The sequence below is a fragment of the Octopus bimaculoides genome, chromosome 15, assembly GCF_046866305.1.
Source record: "Octopus bimaculoides isolate indiv1 chromosome 15, ASM4686630v1, whole genome shotgun sequence".
Taxonomy (NCBI): domain Eukaryota; kingdom Metazoa; phylum Mollusca; class Cephalopoda; order Octopoda; family Octopodidae; genus Octopus; species Octopus bimaculoides.
This window is the reverse complement of record NC_142942.1, coordinates 800,001-823,444: the sequence shown is the minus strand read 5'-3', so window position 1 is coordinate 823,444 and position 23,444 is coordinate 800,001. Positions and strand designations below refer to the sequence as shown.

Here is a 23,444-nt window from a genome sequence, read left to right as displayed (position 1 = left end):
ACATATATTTACATATACGTACATCTATCTATCTATATACACGTACACATATACACATATATGTGTATGCATACATATATGCATTTGCATATGTTTATATGCTTCTACATATTCCTCATTTCAATGCTGTTGTTGCTTTTAATAAGACTATATACAAACGTTGCCTCAATATGACCAAAGCTCTTCAATCAATGCTGGGCTATTTAATTTTTCTTTCCCATTTTTACATCAAAGTCTTAAATCTGATAGTTGGCTGTTTCCCCTTCACTTACCAAATGAGTATACGGATTTAGTTAAGATAATTCATATATTGCATTTTGAATATATTTATAAGCAAAAACATTTTCCATGCTTAATCATCTTAATGTTATCTTAGAAGAAAGACATAGGAGAAGGTTAAATGATATTACTTCTACAATTATCTCCCCTGCGAATTTAAACTTCAACACTGCAATGGCGCAAAAATCTCATTAGCTTTAAATAATTAATATACGTGAGTTCTATAATAATGGTTAAGTTCACTGATCTCTTGTAAAACAGTTTCTAATCAATGCAGAACAACTTGCATTAGCACCCTTAAGAAAGGCATGATCATATACAATGTCATTCATCATATACATATATAGCCTATATTTTGTAGCTATCATTATTTAATAATAATATGGAGCAACTGTGTTGTTAGAAACAGTTGAGCACCAGAATAAATCTTACAATAGTTACTATTGTAAAAGAATGTTCAGATTGTATCGATACCGCTTTGCATTTCATTCTACTAAATTCTACGTATTCTATCATACACAGAACACTGTATTATTTAATCATGGGAAAATGGTTAAACAAGTTGCTTCTCAATTTGTTCGTTTCGATTTCAATCTTAATTCTCGATTTCTTTGGATAGTGATGTGATTTTTACCATAACTTTAGGTTAACCAATTTCCTTAAGAGTTGAATCTGATAATCGAAAACTATGCAGAAGTCTGTCGTGCTTGGATATATGTGTGTGCGCATTTTTGTATATGTATATACAATATATATTCAACAACATAAATGCACACAAGATCATATGTATATATAGATGCGCAGACATGACTGTATGATAAGAAGTTGCCTGTGCAGGCGTAGTGTTCCGCATTCAGTTCCACTACATGGTATCGTGGGCAAATGTCTACTACTATAGCCTCAGGCCGACCAAAAATTTGTGAGTGTATTTGGCAAATTGAGATTGAAAGAAGCTCGTCGCTTGTCGTATATATATATATATATATATATATATATATATATATATATGTGTGTGTGTGTGTGTGTGTGGGGCGGGGTGCTTTCTTTTAATTTGGAATAAATTTTGATCACCCACCTGCTTGATATTAAGGTTAGGAAGGAAAGCATCGTTTTTTGCCCATCATTTTTACCTTAAGAAGGTCTTGCTGTTTTTCTATTGTCATTGATATCATGACCATTTGTAGGATCTGCGCTCTCTCCCCAAGAACCCAAGTTCAGCTAATCTTTGCTCAACATGGGTTTGTATGTCACTTGTTGCTGCAATAATAATAGTTATCAGCTTGCAGTATATCTTGGGTACTGGATTTGCAAACTCTCTATCAATTGTCCATAGATGTCCTCTTTCTCTTGTATTCTAGTAACCACATTCGTGTTCAGAGCGCAGCTTACTTCCACAACATATCATAACTCTTTTTCCTTGTCATTTACACAATATATCATCGGTTGTGTTTTGACTTGGTGACTATTCTAATTTTTTATTTCCACCAATATTCTCCTGACCCATCGGTCTCAATATAGTTGACTTCGTCTTTAGGTATTCCCTTACTCGTTAACACCTTCCTAACTGTCCTGGTCACCGCATCATGCCTCATGGGAAGGTAATATATGGAAAATATACTCTCACATTTGGCAAAACTGTGGTTGGTATCTTCAGTTTTGGCCATGCACGTCCTACATTTCTTGTCTTTCAATGTTTTCTGCCTTTTATGCAGCAGGTACTTAGCGGAGATCTCGTTCTTGAATTGCATGGAAACAGCTTTCCAAATAGAATGTCATAAACTTATCGGTACACTTTACCAAGCTTTTGACATGATCAATCCCTTCTAAGGTTTGTTTTTCGTGAACTGGTACTGTGACAAATAGATTTTGCCAATGCTCTTTATCGGCTTTTATTTGATACCTTTCCTCAAGTTCATTAACTATACTAATTATGTTGCTAATTTCATGGTCATGAACCTGGGCAAGATCATTACTGATCTCTTTCCTCTGGTGGAGATTTTCAAGTGTCACAATACGTGCATCATATGATATCAATAACAGATATGATATATGTATGTATTTATGTGTGTCTATGGTCGTCGCCAATCACCGGTTGGTAACCGGTGTTGTGCTTCCGTACCCGTAACTTAGAAATTCGACAGAAGAACCGATAGAAAAAGTATCAAGCTTAAACAAAATAAGTAGTGAGGTAGATGCGTTCGACTAAAATTCTTCGAAGACCAGCATGGCTGCTGTCTAATGACTGAAGCAAGATAAACAATATATGTATGTATATGTATATATGTATGTATATGCATATATGTATATGTGTGTGTAAATATATATATATATGTACATGAGTATGTATATATTTATACATGCGTGTGTGTGTGCGTGTGTGTGTATGTGTGTATAATGTGAGAGGCGGAGAGTGGAAGATACGAGAAACTAACTTTATTGATCCCTACAATCGTTTCAACCCATCTGCCATCGATTCCTCGGCGTAGGCTACTACACAAGTGGTTCGTGTGTATCCGTCGGTGTAGATGTGTCTCCTCGAGTGATTTCACACAACTTATTTCGGCGTTTTCTTCTTGGTCTTCGTAGATAGAAATGGTAAATTGATTGATATTGTTTCATTTTTATAGAAGATCATTAACAAAAAGATCAGATAAAAAAAAAATACATAACAAATTGAAATATCTATTATGAAGCGGTTCGACAAATATATATATATATATATATATATATATATATATATATATATATATATATATACATTGTTCCCTTAAACTTATTGTTGGTTTCTGTCTGGACTCTGAAACCACTTTCATCAGTGCTTCAAAAAATATCTCATGCTAATTGTTCCAGGGAAGTTGTGCAGATGCTTTTCCTGTAACTATTTCCATGTTAAATGCAGTGAACCGTTTATTGACTCGTTTGTAACTATATATAACTAATGACACTAATATTCACAAAATATGTGTACATACAATAAAAAATAATTAATAAATGATAATATAGAGTTTCTCTCTTGGGTAAATTAGTAACACGACAAGATCTCATTTTCATACTGATGTTGAATTACAGTATTGTATTTAGCCAAATGTATTAGGTGTTTTGTTAATTCTTTTTATAAAAATCCTAACACTATATTGAATATTATTTGACGCCAAGAGATCATCTTTTGTTGTTTTTTAGTTGACAAGATAAACAAATGTTGCCTGTAGATTTGAAACTTCTACAGAAAAGAGAGAAAGTATTTTGTTTCATACAGATTTTATTGATAACGATTACTTTATTTCGCAAAACATAGTTATTTGTTTTATTGGAAACAAAATTAAATTAAAGAACTTTGTTCACAAGCACAAGCCCATGTTTGTAGAGATATATATATATGGCAGATTGAATTAAATAAATACATATATAAACGTTAAGATGTGCTAGTGGGTGTATACAGTATATACAAAGTACAGTGTACTCAGATATATATACCTTTAAACCTTTTATTTTTTACGTGTTTCGGTCATTAAACTGCGGCCAAGCCAGGTCACCATATGGTGCCCTAGCTAGGCCGCAGACACAAAAACACACACAAACACACAGACACGTGTACATACACATACACACACACACGCATATATATATATATATATATATATATATATATATATATACAACGAGCTTCTTTTAGTTTCCGTCAACTGAATCCACTCAGAAGGCTTTGGTCGGCCCAAGCCTAAAGTAGACGACACTTGTCCAAGATGCCACTGTGTGACACCTTGGCCAGTTATTATTATCATCATCATCATTATTATTATTATTATTATTATTATTAATAATAATAATAATAATAATAATAATATGATAATAATAATCCTTTCCACTATAGGCACAAAGCCTAAATTTTGTTGGGAGGGGACAAGTCGATACATCGACCCCAATCTCGACTGGTATTTAATTTATCGACTCCGAAAGTACGAAAAGCAAAGTCGACCCCGGCGGAATTTGAATTCAGAACGTAGCAACGGGCGAAATACCATTGCAAAGCATTTCGTCCAGCGTACAAAAGATTCTGCCAGCTCAGCGCCTAATAAAGTCAAAACTGTTGACAAATGTTATAAACATTACCCTGAGTCTGTAACTGAGACTGAAAATGTCAATATTTTCCTGCACATACAAATGTAACGACTTTCCTGTACATACAAACAGAACCATCAAAGCTAATAAACCGGAAATTGTTGTAAAAGGCCAAAATAATGATTTCATTTATTTGCCACAAGGCCGAAGAATGAAAGAGGACAATACAGAGAGAGACATTAGGTGTGGGGGTTTACATATAATAATGAAATGATAAAAAAAAATTAAATAATGTATACACGGTATAAACTGCAAAATAAAAAGTGACATGTGCATAACATAAAGAAAAAGAAAAAAGGGGTTCGGCTGATGAAAAGAACCCTAAAAAAAGAGACCGCAAGCATTATACTGGCAGCGCAGGACCAAGCCTTGGCCACGAACTGGCCAACCTTAGGAATGAGCAAGTCAACCTTAGAAATGAGCAAGTGTTTCCGCTGTGTCGCGACTGCAATAGAGTGGATGAAACTATTGTCCATATCACGAACGAATGCCCTATACTTGCCCAAAATCACTACAAGTTGTGGCTACACGACCAGGGAGTGAAAGTGCTACATTGGAAACTGTACGAAAAGCGGGGGCTAAAGAGAGGTATGACGTGGTGTGAGCACAGACCGTATAGAGTGGCAGGGTCGAACACTAGCAAAATCCACTGTGATTTCCCAATCTGAATAGATCAGGTGCTAGGGCATAACAGACCGGACCTAGTGGTAGTGGATAAGATGCACCACATATGCTATATAGTTGATATTGCATACCCCTTTGACCCACGAATAGGCAAGAAGGAAGAAGAAAAGATAAATAGATACAACCCTCTTAAGTACGAAATAGCCTGGCTATGGAAAATGGAGAACGTGAAGATAGTGCCAAATAGTGTTGGGTCCTTGGGAACAGTATCAGAATCCATCAAAGAGGAATACAAAGGAAATTGGAATAGAGGGCCCAGTGGAACTGTTACAAAAGTTTTGCCTCCTTGGCACGGCCAGAATAATCGGGAAAATATTAGATAGCTGAAAAGAACGAATGGCATGGTACCGTAGGCAACAGGCAGTAAGCCCTCTACACATGCAAGACTCTAGGAGCTCCAACAAAACCTGTGATAAGGAGAAAATAATAATAATAAAACAAGAAATCAATCTACCTAACAAATACGAAGAAGAAGAAGAAGAAGAAGAAGAAGAAGAAGAAGAAGAAGAAGAAGAAGAAGAAGAAGAAGAAGAAGAAGAAGAAGAAGAAGAAGAAGAAGAAGAAGAAGAAGAAGAAGAAGAAGAAGAAGAAGAAGAAGAAGAAGAAGAAGAAAAGCTATAAAACAAATGAAATCCAAACTAAAACTAGAACAGCAACGGACCATGATAAAACGATGGCAAGAAAAGCCCCTACATGGTAAATACTGGGCTAAACTAAAAAATGCGAAAGAAATAGACAGAGAAAAATCCCAGCAATGGCTGAGAAGCTCAGGACTCAAAGCAGAGACTGAAGGATTTTTAATTGCTGCACAAGACCAGAGCCTCCCCACCAGAAATTACCAAAAACACATAATGAAAAGAAATATAACAAGTAACTGTAGAATATGTGGAGATCGACAAGAAACAATAAATCATATTATCTCTGGCTGCCCAGTCCTGGCTAAGAAGGAATATATTCACAGACACGACAGAGTTGGGACATACATACACTGGAAGAAACAGAAACAAGATGCTATAGGCAAACGCCAGAAAAGGTGACAGAAAATGAGAAAGCAACCATACTTTGGGATGCGCCAATACACACAGATAGAGAAATTAAGTCCAATAGGTTGGATATAGTTGTCAGAGATTACCAAGAAAAAAAATGCTTTCCAATTGAGGTATCAATACCAACAGATGGCAAAAGTGTCTCCAAAAGAAACGGAGAAACTTTCAAAATACAAAGATCTAGAAATAGAGGTAGCTCGAATGTGGAGTATAAAAACAGAAGCAATTCCTATCATAGTAGATGCATTAGGTATGATAAAAAAACATTCAAACGAATGCATAACAGAAACACTAAGACTTACAAGTGCATATAGCATACAGAAAATAGCACTACTAGGCATGGCACATATCCTGCGTAAAACATTTTCAATACAGTAACTATAAGAGCATCACAACAAACTACAGCACATACCTAAGCACATGCCCAAACTACAGCACATACTGCGCTCGGTAGTACAGTGAAGTCACGTGATAAAGATAAAACAACTGAATAATAATAATAATAATAATAATAATAATAATAATAATAATAATAATAATAATAATAATGATGATGATGATGATGATGATGGTTTAAAATTTTCGGCCTGCAGTTTGGCGGGAGGAGTAAGTCAACAAACATATACGAATGTCAGGAGAAGGAAAATAAAGTGTTGAGCGAGCGGCTGTCAAGCGAAGCAAGAAAAATCATGCTTAGCCGAGCACTGGTCACGTGGGAGGAACACAGAGAGGTAGGGAACAGAGAAATTGAAAAATTAGGGAAGGAACTAGAGAGAGAGGGGGAGACAGAGGGAAAGGTACAAGGGAGGTAACAAAGGTAAGTAGAGAGATTAAAGAAAGAATGCCAAGAAATGTGAGAGAGGGGAGCGAGAAAAAGAAAAATGGAAAGAAAGTGAGAGAGGGGGAGCGAGAAAAAGAAAAGAGAAAAGAAAGAAGAAAGTCATACAGAATTTAGATATATACTTACTTACAAGCTGAGCAGAAGGTGTACCCACTGGTAAAATTATTAATGATCTTTTACCCTTTATTATAATTAATATTTGAAAAATTTACTCCTTGATCAAAACTGCATTAACTGCAGAGAATGTCTTCAAATAGTATACGTGGTTGTAAATGAAAGATGTGAATTATACTTACTGCATATTTCTACGAGTGTGGACAGATAATGGTTGTGACGTCGCTGCTCACATGCGTATTTGTGGATACTCGTAAATGTATGCTATGGAATAGGAGTAGATAATATTTTTTTTACTTTAAGCTTGAAACAGAATCTTGTACACGGTTAACCAAAAGTTTAGGTCGTTATCTTTCTTTTGCTTGCCTACAACCCAGTGTGTTATTCTCGGAGATTTTAAGGTGGTAATAGTTTCTTTTGGCTTATATTTCAGCATGTGGAAAGGCTTATACCCAATCTCTTGTTATAATCATGTATATAATTAAAAATTACTTGTAAAATTTACCTATAAGGTTTCTATTTCCGCGCTGACCCCTGGTAAAATCATTAATGATTTTTACCCTTTATTATAATATGTGTGTGTGTGTATTATTTTCATTCTAATTCTTGTTTTCGTGTGGCCCTAAGCCTTTATTCTGTTTATTGTTTTGTCCTTCGTCCGTTTACTGACGGTCCCGTCTCGAGCCCATCTCATCTAGTTATGTTTTGGTTCTGTTCCAAGCAATTTTCTTGACGGTGCCTCCAGAATGGAAGCAATATTATCGATAATGACCGAAATTGCGCATTGACCCTCTGGCCGATAACTGAAGAGGGGTTGGTGACCTTCTGTGTTTTCTGCTCGTCTGTGTATTAGGTATATATTCGTATGCTTATTTACTACACTTTTTTAAAATTTATATGTATGTATGCATATATATATATATATATATATATATATATATATATACATATATATATATATATATATATATATATACACACACACATACAGATAGGTATGTCATATTTCTGTTTGTTGTCTTCTGGACGGTCTCCTTGTTTAAGTTGGTGAATGCTGCTATAATCTCATCGCACACTGTACACACACACACACACATACACATACATATATATATATATATATATATATATATACATACATATATATATATATATATATATATATATATATATATGTGTGTGTGTGTGTGTGTGTGTGTGTGTATATATATATATATATATATATATATATATATATATATATATATATATGTATATATATATATATATACATATATATATATATATATATATACACGCGTGGCTTAGTGATTAGATTACTCGGTTCGCGATCGTAGACCTGGGGGTTCGGTGGGGCATTGTGTCTCTTGGGCAGTAACTTTATTTCACATTGCTCCAGTTCACTAAACTAACAAAAATGAGCTGTTCCTGTAATTCAACGGGGCCAGCTTTGTCGTATCCTGTGTCACGTTGGATGGATTTCTTTGAGAACTCCGTTAGGTGAATGCGTGTCTGTTGAGAGCTCAGCCACTTGCACGTTAGTCTTACGACTAGGCTGTTCCATTCATCGGATCAACTGGAACCGTCATCGTTGCAACCGACGGAGTACGAGAATACGCACGCACACACACACACACATACACACACACACACACACACACACACGCACATACACACACACATACATACACACATTCACACACACAGAGACACACGCGCACACACACACAATCGCGCACATGCAACATCATCTTTATACTCACGTACTTATAACATGAAAATTTACTTTTCAGAAAATTTAGTCTTGGTGAAATATTAACCTATCAGAATCTATGCTATTCAATTTGTGTGCCATTCTGTTTCAGATTGGTCTTGTCAGCACACAGATATTGCTAAGACTAAGAGATTAGTAACGGAACACCTAATATAATCACAATTAGTAAACACGTGATATACACCCAAACTTTTATTAGACTAAATTCTACCATTATGCCAGCAGTTGAGTTAGTTGGAATTGTCATAAATTTTCCAATATAATTAATGATTCAGCTATTTTGGTTCGAATGTAAAAGCTTGGCAAACACAACAAGGCGCTTCTTATGAATTAATAATGAACTTTCCTTTAATCGTCAACATTGTGAAGGGTAAATACCGTACTGATATTATTAAGAGGAGATGCAATTCTTTTAGAACAGCAAAAATAACTGGGTGACGTTGCAGGCAGCATCATTGATATAGTTTAACAATTGCAATAACATCAACAACAATACTTACAACAGAAACTAACAGTAACCTACTTTCATCGGAGTGCTCAGCTAAATATACATTATGTAGTGTTTTTTAATGCATTCAGATACTTTTATGGCTTTTTATGTGAAATTATTTTTTCAACTTACTTGCAATAACCTCTTTATAATTGAATTAATATAATCGAGCTTCGCTGCAAGCACATAAATTCGTGGCGTGTTTACATACACACACGCACACGTACACACGTACACACGCACTCACGCACGTACACATACACACATGGCCACACACACACTACGCACATGCATGAGCAATATAAATATATCTATACACAATATGTGCAATGTAAGCATATCTATACACAATATGTACATATACATACAGATATGTATATATACGTGTGTGTGTGTGTGATTGCATGTGTTTGTGTGTGTGTGTGTGTGTGTGTGTGTGTGTGTGTGTGTGTGTGTGTGTGTGTGTGTGTACATAGACACAAACGTGCTCAAACATACTTACAAATATAGCAAACTTTACAATAAGGTAAATCCAAAGATTTTAGTTGACACTGCATTTTAAAATTAATTAAATTTATTAGATACATAAGCAATCTCTTTGAGTATGATGGATTGTTATATTTCTATGTATGAGGAAATATATTTGTCTAAACCACCTTACTAAATGGTTGACTTTTAACTTTGAGTCAATGTAATGACGTTAGAGTCTTGCTTCCTACTCAATCTGTATCGAGAAAAATGTATAAGATACAAGACCATCATAATGAAATAAGTCAGGGAACTAAACCACATAATGTTAAGCCTTATAATCCGTCAATCTGCTGTCACTGGATTTCCAAATCATTGAACTGCTCGTTCATCTGACATAATTCAAACAGCAACGTGAGCCGAAGCGTAAAATTTGTGGAAATTTGAACTGATCCTTGTAATTCCTAAAATAAACCTACAGCTTTGTCCTTCTGAGACGTCATATAAATGGTAAATATATTGCTTCGGAGATATAAATTACACATGTACTTTGTATAAAAATTGTTAAATATTTCAGAAATATTCCAGAAATATTTTTGAAATATCTGCTCAATAATATTTTTTTCATTTAACTAAATGAAAATATATTGGGAAGTGTCAAATTATTTTACCTCAAGGAGCTGACATGTGTTGTTTGCACTAGGGTGACACATTCTTTGAATTACACTCGAATGGAAATACTATGTATACTGATGTCACCAATTATCTAGACTTGTTCTTGTCATGGAAAGTTCTCATTAGTAACTTAGGAAGTAATCTGACTTAAGTGCAAGCTTGTTATTGCTTATAATAAATTACATTGACAGGACTTGATGTTATGAAACGCAATTAAGTGTATAAACATCGTCCGTAGACTTCAAGTTGAAAGACCTCATCAAATTCACCCACTTGCTAATTATAACCAATCTACTTTACACGATGTTATATTAATATTATGTGTCTACAGGCAAGGTGGAATGACATCACGTAATACAGCGATTTTATGTAATTGTTGAAATCGATGTTTATGCAATACACATTATGTGTACATATCAAGGATACCGATGTACCTACAGTAAGACATGTATCTCTCAGTCTGCATGTCAACCTATCTATCTATCTATCTATCTATCTATCTATCTATCTATCTATCTATCTATCTATCTAGTCTCTCTATCTGTATGTCTACCTGTCTATTTATCTTTATGGCTATGTATCTCTCTATTTGTTTCTGTCGATCTGTCTATGCACATAGATTTCATTTTGTAGCTTCGCTCAGGTTAACAGACAAAAGGCAGACAGACAGACAGACAGACAGACAGACAGACAGACAGATAGATAGATAGATAGATAGATAGATAGATAGATAGATAGATAGATAGATAGATAGATATGGATTGATCTACATGGATTAACATCCACTGCATATTTTACGTATGATATGGACCTAACAGTAAATTATATTTTTTTAAGATTTAAGTTAATAGACTCTAGTCATGCTGGGGCACCGACCCCAGTATTTTGTTTAGTACTTTTATTATGAAGTCAATAAGCAAACGGTTTAAAGGATCTAATTTATACAGATAGGTATACGACAATATATATTTATCAGCTTAACATGGTCGCAAACTATAACTATACCGCAGTTTTTATTTGTTTGGTGGCTGTAGCGAAAGAGGTAGGTAGTATGGTGGACTCACCTGAAAGGGCTAAAGTCAGACACTTTCCCCTTTGGCTAAGCCCTCATCAACTTTTTCAAGTCTCACTTGAAAAGGAAGTTGAAGATAGAGTGGGACGTTTTACTTTCTAGCAAGTTTGTTGAAAGGTGGGTGAATGCAGAAAGAATGGCCAGTGTGAAAGGACCAATTCTGAGCATACACCTGTGAAAAGGAATTAAAGGAGAAGGGCTCTTTCCCTGTTGATTAGGCACCCGGGTCTTTTGTGTTTTTTCCATTGTTTTCAAATGTTTACTCGCTGAAAAGCCTTTGTCTCGTCTTGTGTTGTCTTTTATGTTTGTGTCATGTCATTCAATGTTGTTTTATGTGAGCCCTTGTGGCTAATAAAAGAATTTATTATTATTACTATTAGTAGTAGTAGTAGTAGTAGTAGTAGTAGTAGTAGTAGTAGTAGTAGTAGTAGTAGTTTAACTGTCGTTTTGTTGGGACTCCTTGGATGTTGCATGAGCAGTGGTCTCGCTTTCTGCGGTCGACGTACCATGCTATCTTTTCTCTTCAGTGGTGAGTTTGGACATGCCAAAGACGCAAACATTTTGCAGCAGCTCAACGGGGCACTCTATTCCCATTTCCTCTATATTTTTCTTAATACCTTCTGATTACTGTCGCCAAGAGCTCAACGATAATTGCCACTAGCTTCACCTTTTATCACTTTCCACAGTCGAGCTCTCTTGTATTTTAAAGCATTGTATGTCTATTTTCCACCTTCATTCTAAACTCTTTTGGCGTAAAAAGGACTAAAACAGGATAATCATTTCTGATTTATCAGTAATCCTTTATCAATGTTCAGGCACAATCATACACACACATACACAGACACACAGACACAGACACACACACACACACACACACATACACACACACACACACACACACACACACACACACACACAAATGCCAGAAAACACGACCTCATCGTTGAAAAATGAACTTCTTAACTACACACAGTCTTTTGTTCTTTTATATGTTTCAGCCTTGAGGCTGCTTCCATGTTGGGGCACCACCAACACATGCACTTATATACAGGGTGCAATGGATAATTATCACCATTTTGTATTTTTTATTCCGCGTGTAGGCATTGTTTGTTTTTTATTTTGTCGACTACAGAGTATGGTAGGGTCAGTTGGACACTATCTGTGAGAAAAACGGCACCATGACACAATTCACTCTGCCAGAAATTAGGAAACGACATCCTTAGTGCTTGGCGAATGCCAAACACTACGAAGAGCCGGAAACTCCAATACGAACATGCGCTGAGAGTGATAAAAATCAAACATCCAGTCAACATCATGGTGTTTGGAGTGATCACTAGTGATGGCGACGTTATGCCTCAGACTCAACACGAAGGCTTGCATTAAGTGCTTGGAGAAGACAGTGCTGCGCTGGGTCAAGAGTTTGACTGCTGGAAGATCCTATGTCTGGCAACAAGATTCTGCACAATGCCACACAAGCGAGAGAACCTAGTCATGACTGTCAAACAATTTCTGTGACCACGATACACCTAACATCTGGCCACCTAACTCCCCAGATTATTATGTGTGCAACCCCTTTGATTATTATGTGTGGGGCGCAGTTAAACGAGAGACCAACAAAACTCCTTGTAAAACCAATGATGAACTGAATGCAGAGATCAGGGCAGCATTCACCAACTTAAACAAGGAGACCGTCCAGAAGGGTTGCGGGAGATTCCGAAGTCGTCCAGAGGCCGTGGTTGAAGCTAATGGCGATTTTATTGAATAAATTTAATCTTTAGTATTTCAAGATCTTTATGTAATTTTGGTAAATACATGTTAAAATGAGAAGTGTTATTTTCATTTTTGCGTAATTTAGACGACAATTTATTCACCGCACTCTGCATGTGTGTGTGTGTGTGTGTGTGTGTGTGTGTGTGTGTGTGTGTGTGTGTGTGTGTGTGTGTGTGTGTGTGTGTGTGTGCCTGGAAAGAAACACACGTAGAGGGATGTATATATACGTGCGTCAAGATGTGTAAATGGTGTTAAATGTTCATACCGAGTGACAGTACACCAAATTATCTACTTATGTATAAATACATAACACGTATAATATGCTTTTAGTTATATTTGGATGGGTAGAAGGAATGAATAGTGAATAATTACACACATATTCATTTATCCGTTTATGTATGTGTGTTTGTCTCTGTGTGGGGGGGGGTATGTGTGTGCAGCATCTTGGGTGTATAGATAGATAGATAGATAGATAGATACATACATACATACATACATACATACATACATACATACATATATACATACATATAGATATGCATACATATATATATGCATACATATATATATGCATACATATATATATATGTGTGTATGTATATACATATATATACATATATACTTATACATAGTTGCATATATATATCTGTATATATACACACATACCCCACTTATATATACTAATATATATATATATATATATATATATATATATATATATATATATATATATATATATATATATATATATATATATATATACGTATATGCATATATATACATATTTATATACATACATATATACATATATATATTTATTTATATATACATATATATATATATATACACACATTAACATGCATATATATACACTCATACGCGTGCACACACATACACACACCCACATATATACACATATATCGCATGATGCACACATGACGATTACGTTTAGTGGGTGGAGAGTAAAAGTGAATAACTGAAGTAATGTCTGCTTATTTTTGTGTGTGATTCTGCCTAACATGTATATATGAATGCGTGTATTGATGTACGTGTGTATGGCATATAAAACTGTGCTTTTTAATTATGTTCATTATTCGACATTATTCAAATCAAACTTCCTGCAGAAATAACAACAAAATGATATTAACTAACTGTTTATTATTGTTATTAATGAAACACTCGTAGATAATTTATTTTCTTTTTTGTCTTGTATTTGGTTTTGTATTTTATTTCTTTACGCATTGTCAATTTTTTTTTGTTCTTGTTCGTGTTTAAATATACAATGTAAACATCAAGCAACAGTGAACTTCCTTGCTAATAAAGTGGCAAAAAGAATTATCAAAATTTACTTGATTCTAGAATAATCATCATGAATCACTCCTTTTCGTTGTTGGTTGATTGCTAAATGAATCGATGATTGACGCTGCTCCGAATGTCTACAATGGTGTCTGTGAACTATACATATTCCAATAAACACACACTAATAAGCATATGCATATATACGTGTGTGTGTGTGCGTGCGTGCATGTGTGTGTAAGTGCTTGTGTATAAATATATTTGTGTGTATCTGAATGATCTATTTGCCAAGTAGAATTTGAAGCGTCCGCCTCATAGAACATGCACTACTTTCTGTCAGTTTTTCCTTGATAACGTACTTGTAGATCGACTGCTATGATGGACTTTGTATTTCTCAGATCTCAGATGCAGATTAGAAGACAGGTTCTATATTTGAAAATGTATTTGAATGAAATGTCATTAACTCACTGGTTAAGCATTTACATATCGATGAAATTGTTACGGGCTGAAATCAGGACTGAAATCAATGATAGGTCAATATTTTGAACTTGGCACATCAAGACGACCATAGTCCTAAGTTACACATCATTAAAACATAGAAGCATATGAGAAATAGGGCAACACAAACATACTTCCTTCAGAGTGTCACATATTATTCACATAACATACTTTTTGCCGGGATCCATGTATCATATATATATAACAAACATTAGAAATTCATCTCAACCGCTAGAGTAACTTCGCACTTATGAAAGGAAAGCGTTATATTATTAAGAACATATGAAACTAGGGTTTACTAAAGGTCTGAAAACAAGCATGGACGTTTAAAACAAATAGATGAAAATACTTTGGTCAGGCAAAGGGTTGACTGTTTATTTTGAATAATATGGAAATCTGAAATTGCTACAAGACACCTTGGGCAAGTGTCTTCTACTATAGCCTGTGTCTTTGTATCTGTGTTTGTCTCCCAGTACCACTTGACAACCGGTGTTAGTGCGTTTGCGTCCCCATAAATTAGCGGTTCGTTATAAAAAAAAAACGATTGAGTAAATACCAGGCTTAACAAGAAATATGTACTGGAGTCAATTCATTCGACTTAAAATTCTTCAAGGTGGTGCTCCAGCATGGCCGCAGTGTAATGACTGAAACAAGCAAGAGATAGCAGATATAAGACACGGGTAAATGAGATTGTATTTGAACTAAACAATTTATCACTAGATCTTTTGTTATTAACAGCTGAAAACAATTTGACCCATGTTGGCGTTTCTGCTGACATTTAATCTAAGATTCTTTTGTTTCTAACATTCAATTATCTAATAGTATATTAATATATATTTCCCAAAGATAATCATTTGCACAGAATTGTTAATTGGTATACGATGTACAGAGAGGCATTTTTAGGGGTGTATATAGATATACAATACTTATATTCGTATGTAACTATTATGTAGCTTATAAGTTCGTAACACATGACTTTGATCAACGATCAACCTGCTTCAATACAAAGTGTAAATATATTAAATAACATATCAACAGTTCTTCTTCTCAATATACAACATAATCTCCACAAATATTGATTACTATCTGGACCTATGCTGGAATATTTCTGCTGCAATAAAATAGGAAATAAATAATCTGTTCTATAGGTTCGATAATTAATTTTAAAGTTCTAACAGATGACAGTGATCTTTTCTATATTGAATGATTGCAACTGTCTCACGATTGAACTATACATTCTTGGATCAAACGAAGATACAGAGATGAATTTTCCAGTATATTATATGATTAGAAGGTGTTGTTTGTGCTAATGCGGGTAGCAATATGTCTACTGTATGTATGTGTATGTGTACATATATCATTTTAATTACTATGCGCGAGTGTATCTATATACGTTCATTTTTCTCTATGCATATTAGATTGCTTCAATGAGTGAGAGAGATAAAGAGAGATTCATATATATGCGCAATTATGCTGTTATATATATATGAGAGATTTTGGTATTCAGAAGACCCAAAAGGCAGGTAAGTGCTACTGAAGGACCGCTGTTAGACTCCCGGTTCAATAATAGTATAAGTGAGGAGTCTGATGCGGGTTGTGTGCGAGCGTGTAAATGTTAAGTAAAATGAGATAACAAGGTCAAGGCAGTGTGATGTTTCTAAGAAATTTATAAAGAGAAAGTCTTACAGCTGTTCCATGGAGGTAGAAGATGTCCTATCATCAGAGATGATATGAGAGAGTTTCAATAGGAAATAGTAGGGTTCATTATATAAGAAGTTATTTTGGAAAGGGAAAGATACAGGAAATATAAAGAGAAGAATGAGAATGAAAATACATGTTGGATGTTAGAGTTGCTGTTCCCTTATCCTAGGAATGTGCTGTGCAGAATAGGTAAAGAGGCTTCTTGTTCATGGTATGTAAATTCCGATAGTTGACATTTTGCTATTTCAAATGGATAGTGTGAAGATATTAATACCATGTGCTGTTCGTTCAAATGGATCTTGTAGTGGAAATGAGATTTTGAGAATATACTGGTAAGGGGGAAGTAGTTAGAAAGAAGAGAATAGATAAGTATGTTAGAATACAAATGGTATTGATCAAAAGGATTAGAAGAGGAAAGAGGAAAGAGAAAAGGAAAAAAAGGAGTGCTAGATGGTGGTCAAGATATTATGAGGGGTGAGGAGAAGAGAGTTGTCAGTAGATAAAAGGAATAGGGAGTGGGATAGAAAGAAGAGATAAGAATGTAAAGAGGGAATAAGTGTATGAAAAGTTGGAGGTGGGGTGATATGATTGAAAAGGCACTAAGGTGGAGAGATAGATAAAGAATGTGGTACAGGAAGGGAAAGAATAATAAGATATATTAGTCAAGTTCTTTTGAAATAGACCTAGGCATTTATATCCAACATATATTTTTATTCTCATATTTTCCTTTATACTTCTTTATTTCTTCTTTTTCAAAATAAGTTCTTAGATAATGAACCCTAATGTTCTCTGATGATGGGATATCTTTTATATCCCTGAAACAGGTGTAAAACTACCTTTCTCTTTATAAATGTCCAAGAAACATCACACTACCTTGGCCTTGTTACCTCATTTCATTTAATATATATATATATATATATATATATATATATATATGTATATATATATATATATATATATATGTATATATATATATATATATATATATGTATATATATATATATATATATATGTATATATATATATATATATATATATATGTATATATATATATATATATATGTATATATATATATATGTGTGTGTGTGTGTGTGTGTATGTGTGTGTGTGTGTGTGTGTGTGTGTGTGTGTGTGTAGGTAGATAGATAGATAGATAGATAGATAGATAGATAGATAGATAGATAGATATAGTACAAATTTACAGACAACAAAAGACGAAGACAGGTGTAGGAATAACAAGCAGGTGTATAAGTTTAACGCTCGGGAAAAATAGAAAAGCCGTTTACGTTTCGAGCCTACGCTCTTCGACAGATATGTGTGTGTGTGTGTGTGTATGTGTATGTGTGTGTATGCACACACAATGAGAGAGAGAAAGAGAGAGAGTGGGTGGTTCTTTTTTCAGTTTCTATCTACCGAATCTTCCCACAGCGCTTTAGTCGGCCCTACGATGTAGTAAAAGACTAAATATATATATTATATTACAGGCACAAGTCTGGCTATGTGGTAACGAGGTTGCTTCTCAATCATATCGTCATCGTCATATCCACTGTATGGCAGCTTGAGCTAGTACCTTCTACTATAGCCTCGGGCCGACCAAACCCTTGTGAATGGATTTGATAGAAAGAAACTGAAAGAAACCCGTCGGGTGTGGATATATATATATATATATATATATATATATATATATATATATATATATATATATACATTGAAATTCGGAGTATCAAGGATTTTCAATCAAACTGTTGTGATGAATAAATGTGTTGAATGATCTTTCTTCTGTCCACTCGTATATATATATATATATATATATATATATATATATATATATATATATATATATGTATGTATATATATGTGTGTATGTGTATGTGCGTATACATACATACACACACACACACACATACATACACATATATAAGGGTAAAATCCTTATATATCGATGTATTCATTGCAACTCACATCCGCGCTGAGTTAGCTTGGAAATTGCAAGCGACAACGTAGATTTCGTGTAATTGAGTTATTCTCGGCTACTCTCTCAATTTGGATGTGTGTGTGTGTGTGTGTGTGTGTGTGTGTGTGTGTGTGTGTGTGTGTGTGTGTGTGTGTGTGTGTATGTGTGTATATGTGTGTGTGTGTGTGTGTGTGTGTGTTTTTTTTTAAGGGTTTTACTCGAAGAAATCGACCCCAGGACTTTTATAAGCCTAGTACTTATTTTATCGTCTGTTTTGTTGAACCGCTAAGTAACTGGTAGGTAAACACACCAACAAAGAAGATATAGTGATTTTAGCTGTTATTGATTTTGTTATATGTTGTTATAATATTTGATTTAAAATTTAAAAGTTTAAGCAAAATATGATATGGCCTTTTAAAAAACAGAATTGATTTCTATATTAGACTGATTCCCCTGTTGCCAGACTGAGATACCCAGTAAAATTTATATTTTTTGTCTTTTTATTATTTGTTTGCATTAGTAATTCCCTGAGTTGTAGTTCTATTTCTAATGGTTAGCCAAGCTGACAGAATCGTTAGAACGCCAAGCGAAATGCTTAGCTGCATTTCATTCATCTTTATGTTCTGAGTTCAAATTCTGCCGGGGTTGAGTTTACCTTTCATCCTTTCGGAGTCGATAAAATAAGTACCAGTTGAGTACTAGTGTCAATGTAATCAATTTCCCTGAATCCCGAAATTGCTGGCCTTGTACAAATATTTGAAACTAACAGTTAACAATGGTTGTAGTGTTTTCCATTGACGTTTCTGTCTTTTACTTCTTTCTACCGCATGTGTTTGTACCGCATGGGTTTCGTTGAGTTTCTCATTGTGTGTTGCTACGGATAAAATCATTAAATTTTGTCAGCCGATAATTCTCAAGTATTTTTTGGCGTGGTGTGTTCCATTTTTAACTTTTGCTGTGCTTATATAAAATTGAAGAATGAACTACTCATTACACGTTATTATAAAAGGCTAAAAAAAAATGTAACGTCCCTATTTTTAAATCACATTCAAATCCGTACGAATTTCATCGAAAAACATCTTCGAAAGTGCTTACTGCAGTCTATTTCAACTGCTGTGAGGTATGTAGGGCATTAAGGATTGCAAAAATGTCAATGAGAGACTAGGTTTCAGTCAAAGACTCATTCAAGCCTTTTTTAATCCGCTGAACTTACGAGTACGCTTTATTGAACGAGACTTCGTTTGACAATACTCCTGTAAGACACAAAAGTGGGACACCATATGGTTTTGAGTCAACCGTTCACTAATTGGCAGAAACATCATTAATTTCGCAGGTACATCGTTAATTATTGCTGTAAGCACAAAACTATGTAACCACACGCTTTTGCGTCTTCCATGTGTATAATCAAACGAAATCGTGACTGAAGTGTCCTCTCGAATTTAAAGGATTGTAACAAGCAAAGAAAAACAATCTGTCATTTTTTTTAACTAAATGGCTGTAGGCATTGAAGCCAATGTTCTAGGCCTAATTTATTCTGCAAAGAGGAGGAATATCATAATTTATCAGTTTGCAGTGCATGTTATTATATAAAGAAGATCTCTACATTATCCCCTGAAACACATTATTTTATGAAATGGAAAAACTAGAGCAGCTTTTCTCTAGATTTTGTTTAACATCACAACATAATACAACATTGCACAATTATACAATGTCCTCACTTGTTGTAGCATTGACAGCAAAATGCCTTTAATGTGTACAAACCGCCAATAATTTGCCACGTGATATCAGTGGTAGCGTTGTTTATATAAAGTAATTATGAATATAATTGGCGAGTTGCATTATTCAACCCCTGTCGAAACATTCGTCTCAGAAAATCTCCGATATAAGAGAAGTGGCAAACTGTCACTTTATTTATCATATTGACAGGAAGTTGTCTTAATGATAAGCACAAGAAATAAACAACACACCTATACATTTTCCAACATTTTTAGATAATTTTACATTTTGTAATAGTTCCTGTTCTCACTTTCTTAAACACATAACTTTCTTGTGAGAAATAAATCTCATTCTTTTGTTTCAAATTTATTCCTCATGTGATTATGAGTATAGTTTAACTTAAAGATTACTTATCACTGTTTCTCATTTTCTCTCGTACATTTACGTTCTTAAGGGAGAGTATTCGCTGCAAAGTTTTACTACACAAATTTTAATTCAGCTCGTGTGTTAATGTAGAATGAGTTTCGTTTTATCTGTCTGTTCTCTAGTTTTATTCTGTTCCATTGGATGACTGAGCAGCCATCAATTGTTTTAAAATAGTTGACCTAATAACCTGATAGTTCTCAATTTGCACGCTGTATCTTTTCAAAGCCCATGGCGATGAAAAAATACAATAAAATAAGTAGAAAAGAAAGAAAAGAAACTGCTGTTTATTGTTGCTGCATCATTGCACCTCGCTGATGTTTAATTAACAAGCTAGTTGTCCACTTCCAGCATCGATCAATCAAACAACCAACTGTGGTGACGCTGTTACGTCTTTTTCTTCATGTCTACGCGGTAGGGAGGAGAACAGTGAGAGGTATATAGCATTATTGATTGTTTTGTCAACGTTTCAGATCTACGGAGTAGAAGAAACGAGATGTTAAGAGCTTCATACATTTCTCACAGATATTTACATTGTAAATAAAGTGAAATGGCCACTCCTGAGAATTGAAATCAAGTTGTGAACTCGGATCGACAATAGATTACTAAATAAGGCTGACTAACATGATAGTTATTTCAGTTAGCCATAAAACATTTGTGGAATAAACTGTAGTATACAATAGTAATTGCCGAGTGAGTAAGGTATTGCACTGTCACATCAAATCTAGTAAAGGAAATGTCTTTATGCTGCGCCGGAATGCTTCATTTTACTTACTAATGCAAATAGTCAACATATCGTCTGCGAGTTGGATTTTAGAGATGAATAAAAGTATAAAAATAAAAGAAATCAATGATTTACTGAAATTTAAGGGTTTTAACTCCTGTTCATTGTGATTGTTCCAGGTCGAGCAAACCTTTGATTAAAATCTTTCTAACGGTGACTTTCTCGTATTTTCAACAGTGCAGTGTAATCCTGACTCCAATATATCCTTTCTTTTTAAGACAGCAGAACGGAATTTCAATGAGATATAGCTGGCTATTTTCTGCAGGATGAGCAATCACGTAATGTCTCCCTCATTTGTAAAAGCGAAACCCGACTTGAGGACACATGAATTCAGGGTTACAGGGGCAAATTCAATATTGCAGACTCCCTACATTTCTTTTCCAAATCGGCTTCCAAGTGTTTGGTAGAATTCGCAGGTAATACCATGTATTACTTGACAGAGAGAATGCGACGTGAACGCTTTTGTAAAGGATTCAGAGGAAGATAACCGCTTGACAACGAGAACGGGACGATCAAATGTTGTTCGGTGATACGGGGCACCAATTCCTTGGTCAACAACCTGCGACTGTGGATAAGTAGACCATAATATTGAGCACTGCCTTATCTGCCCTCTGTTACCTAGCTCGGCTACACCTCAAAAGACGTTCCAGAGTTCAATGAAAAATACAAAGGACGATGTAAAGAAATGGGTAAGTGTTATACGATCATCCTGTTACCAAGAATTGAATAAATAAATTTACGTTCACGGCAAAGAATGCTGAGCGCCTGCTTTCAAACTTTCTGAACAAGAAATAATATTAATCTCTAACGCAGGCACCATGCATCATATACGATAAAACCTACAATACTTGACTGGTATGTGTATCAACACCGGAAAGGGAAAGGGCAAATTCTACTCAGACTTTTGAACACAGAAAGTAAAGGCAGGTAACTCAATACTGCCAGACGTTTTATCCGCTGTTCTGCAAATTCTATCAATCTGGTGAATAATATTTCCCTAACAACTGTATAAAATAAATATACAATAAAATGTACCAAACGAAACGTTGTATACGACAGATAATACAAGAAATACTAACACGAATCTCTGTACACAAAACTTTTGAATTTTTCAATGAGATCGAAAAATGAATTCTTCAAAAGATCGATATTTTAATAGTATCACACGTGCGCGTTATTGAACATTGACAGAATATATAGTATTTGTATATATATAGTATTTATATATTATAAATGGAAATAATATCAGTATTAATACCATTGACTTCATCTTCCGCTATCAATGATGATATTGATTTACCAACAATTTTGTTTATACTGATTTCATTATTAACACCAGCTTAACAAGAGGACTTATAGTTGAAAATAGTAGCGATATTAAAGCCATATTCCTCATATTATAGGAAAGTTAGGTTTCGAGTCTGTTTAATCTTTTATCTTTTATCTTTGACTAGTTTCAGTCATTAAACTGTGACCATGCTGGGGCACCGCCTTGAAAATCTTTTAGTTGAATGACTAGACCTTAGTACTAGTTTTCAGCCCGATTCTTATTCTAGAGATCTCTTTTGACGAATCGCTAATGTTACGGGGACATAAGCACACTGACACTAGTTGTCAAGGGTTGTAGTGAAGAACACACTCGCGCACGCACACAGGGTGCTGAAAAGTTTCTGGCCTTTGGCAAAAGAAAATACAGGAGGATCAGTTAATTATGCTTTATTCAACATATTCCCCTCTCA

The 23,444-nt window shown here is 34.7% G+C and overlaps 1 protein-coding gene across 1 annotated transcript in view; it reads right to left on the bottom strand.

Moving 5' to 3' along the window:
• Positions 1 to 1,998: 1,998 nt before the first annotated feature.
• LOC149132398 (uncharacterized) overlaps positions 1,999 to 23,444 on the bottom strand; it is a 76,172-nt gene continuing 54,726 nt past the window's right edge. The window contains exon 2 of the mRNA XM_089363995.1: positions 1,999 to 2,265. Coding sequence (XP_089220121.1) covers positions 1,999 to 2,265 — 267 coding nt within the window. The remainder of the gene's footprint in view (positions 2,266 to 23,444) is intronic.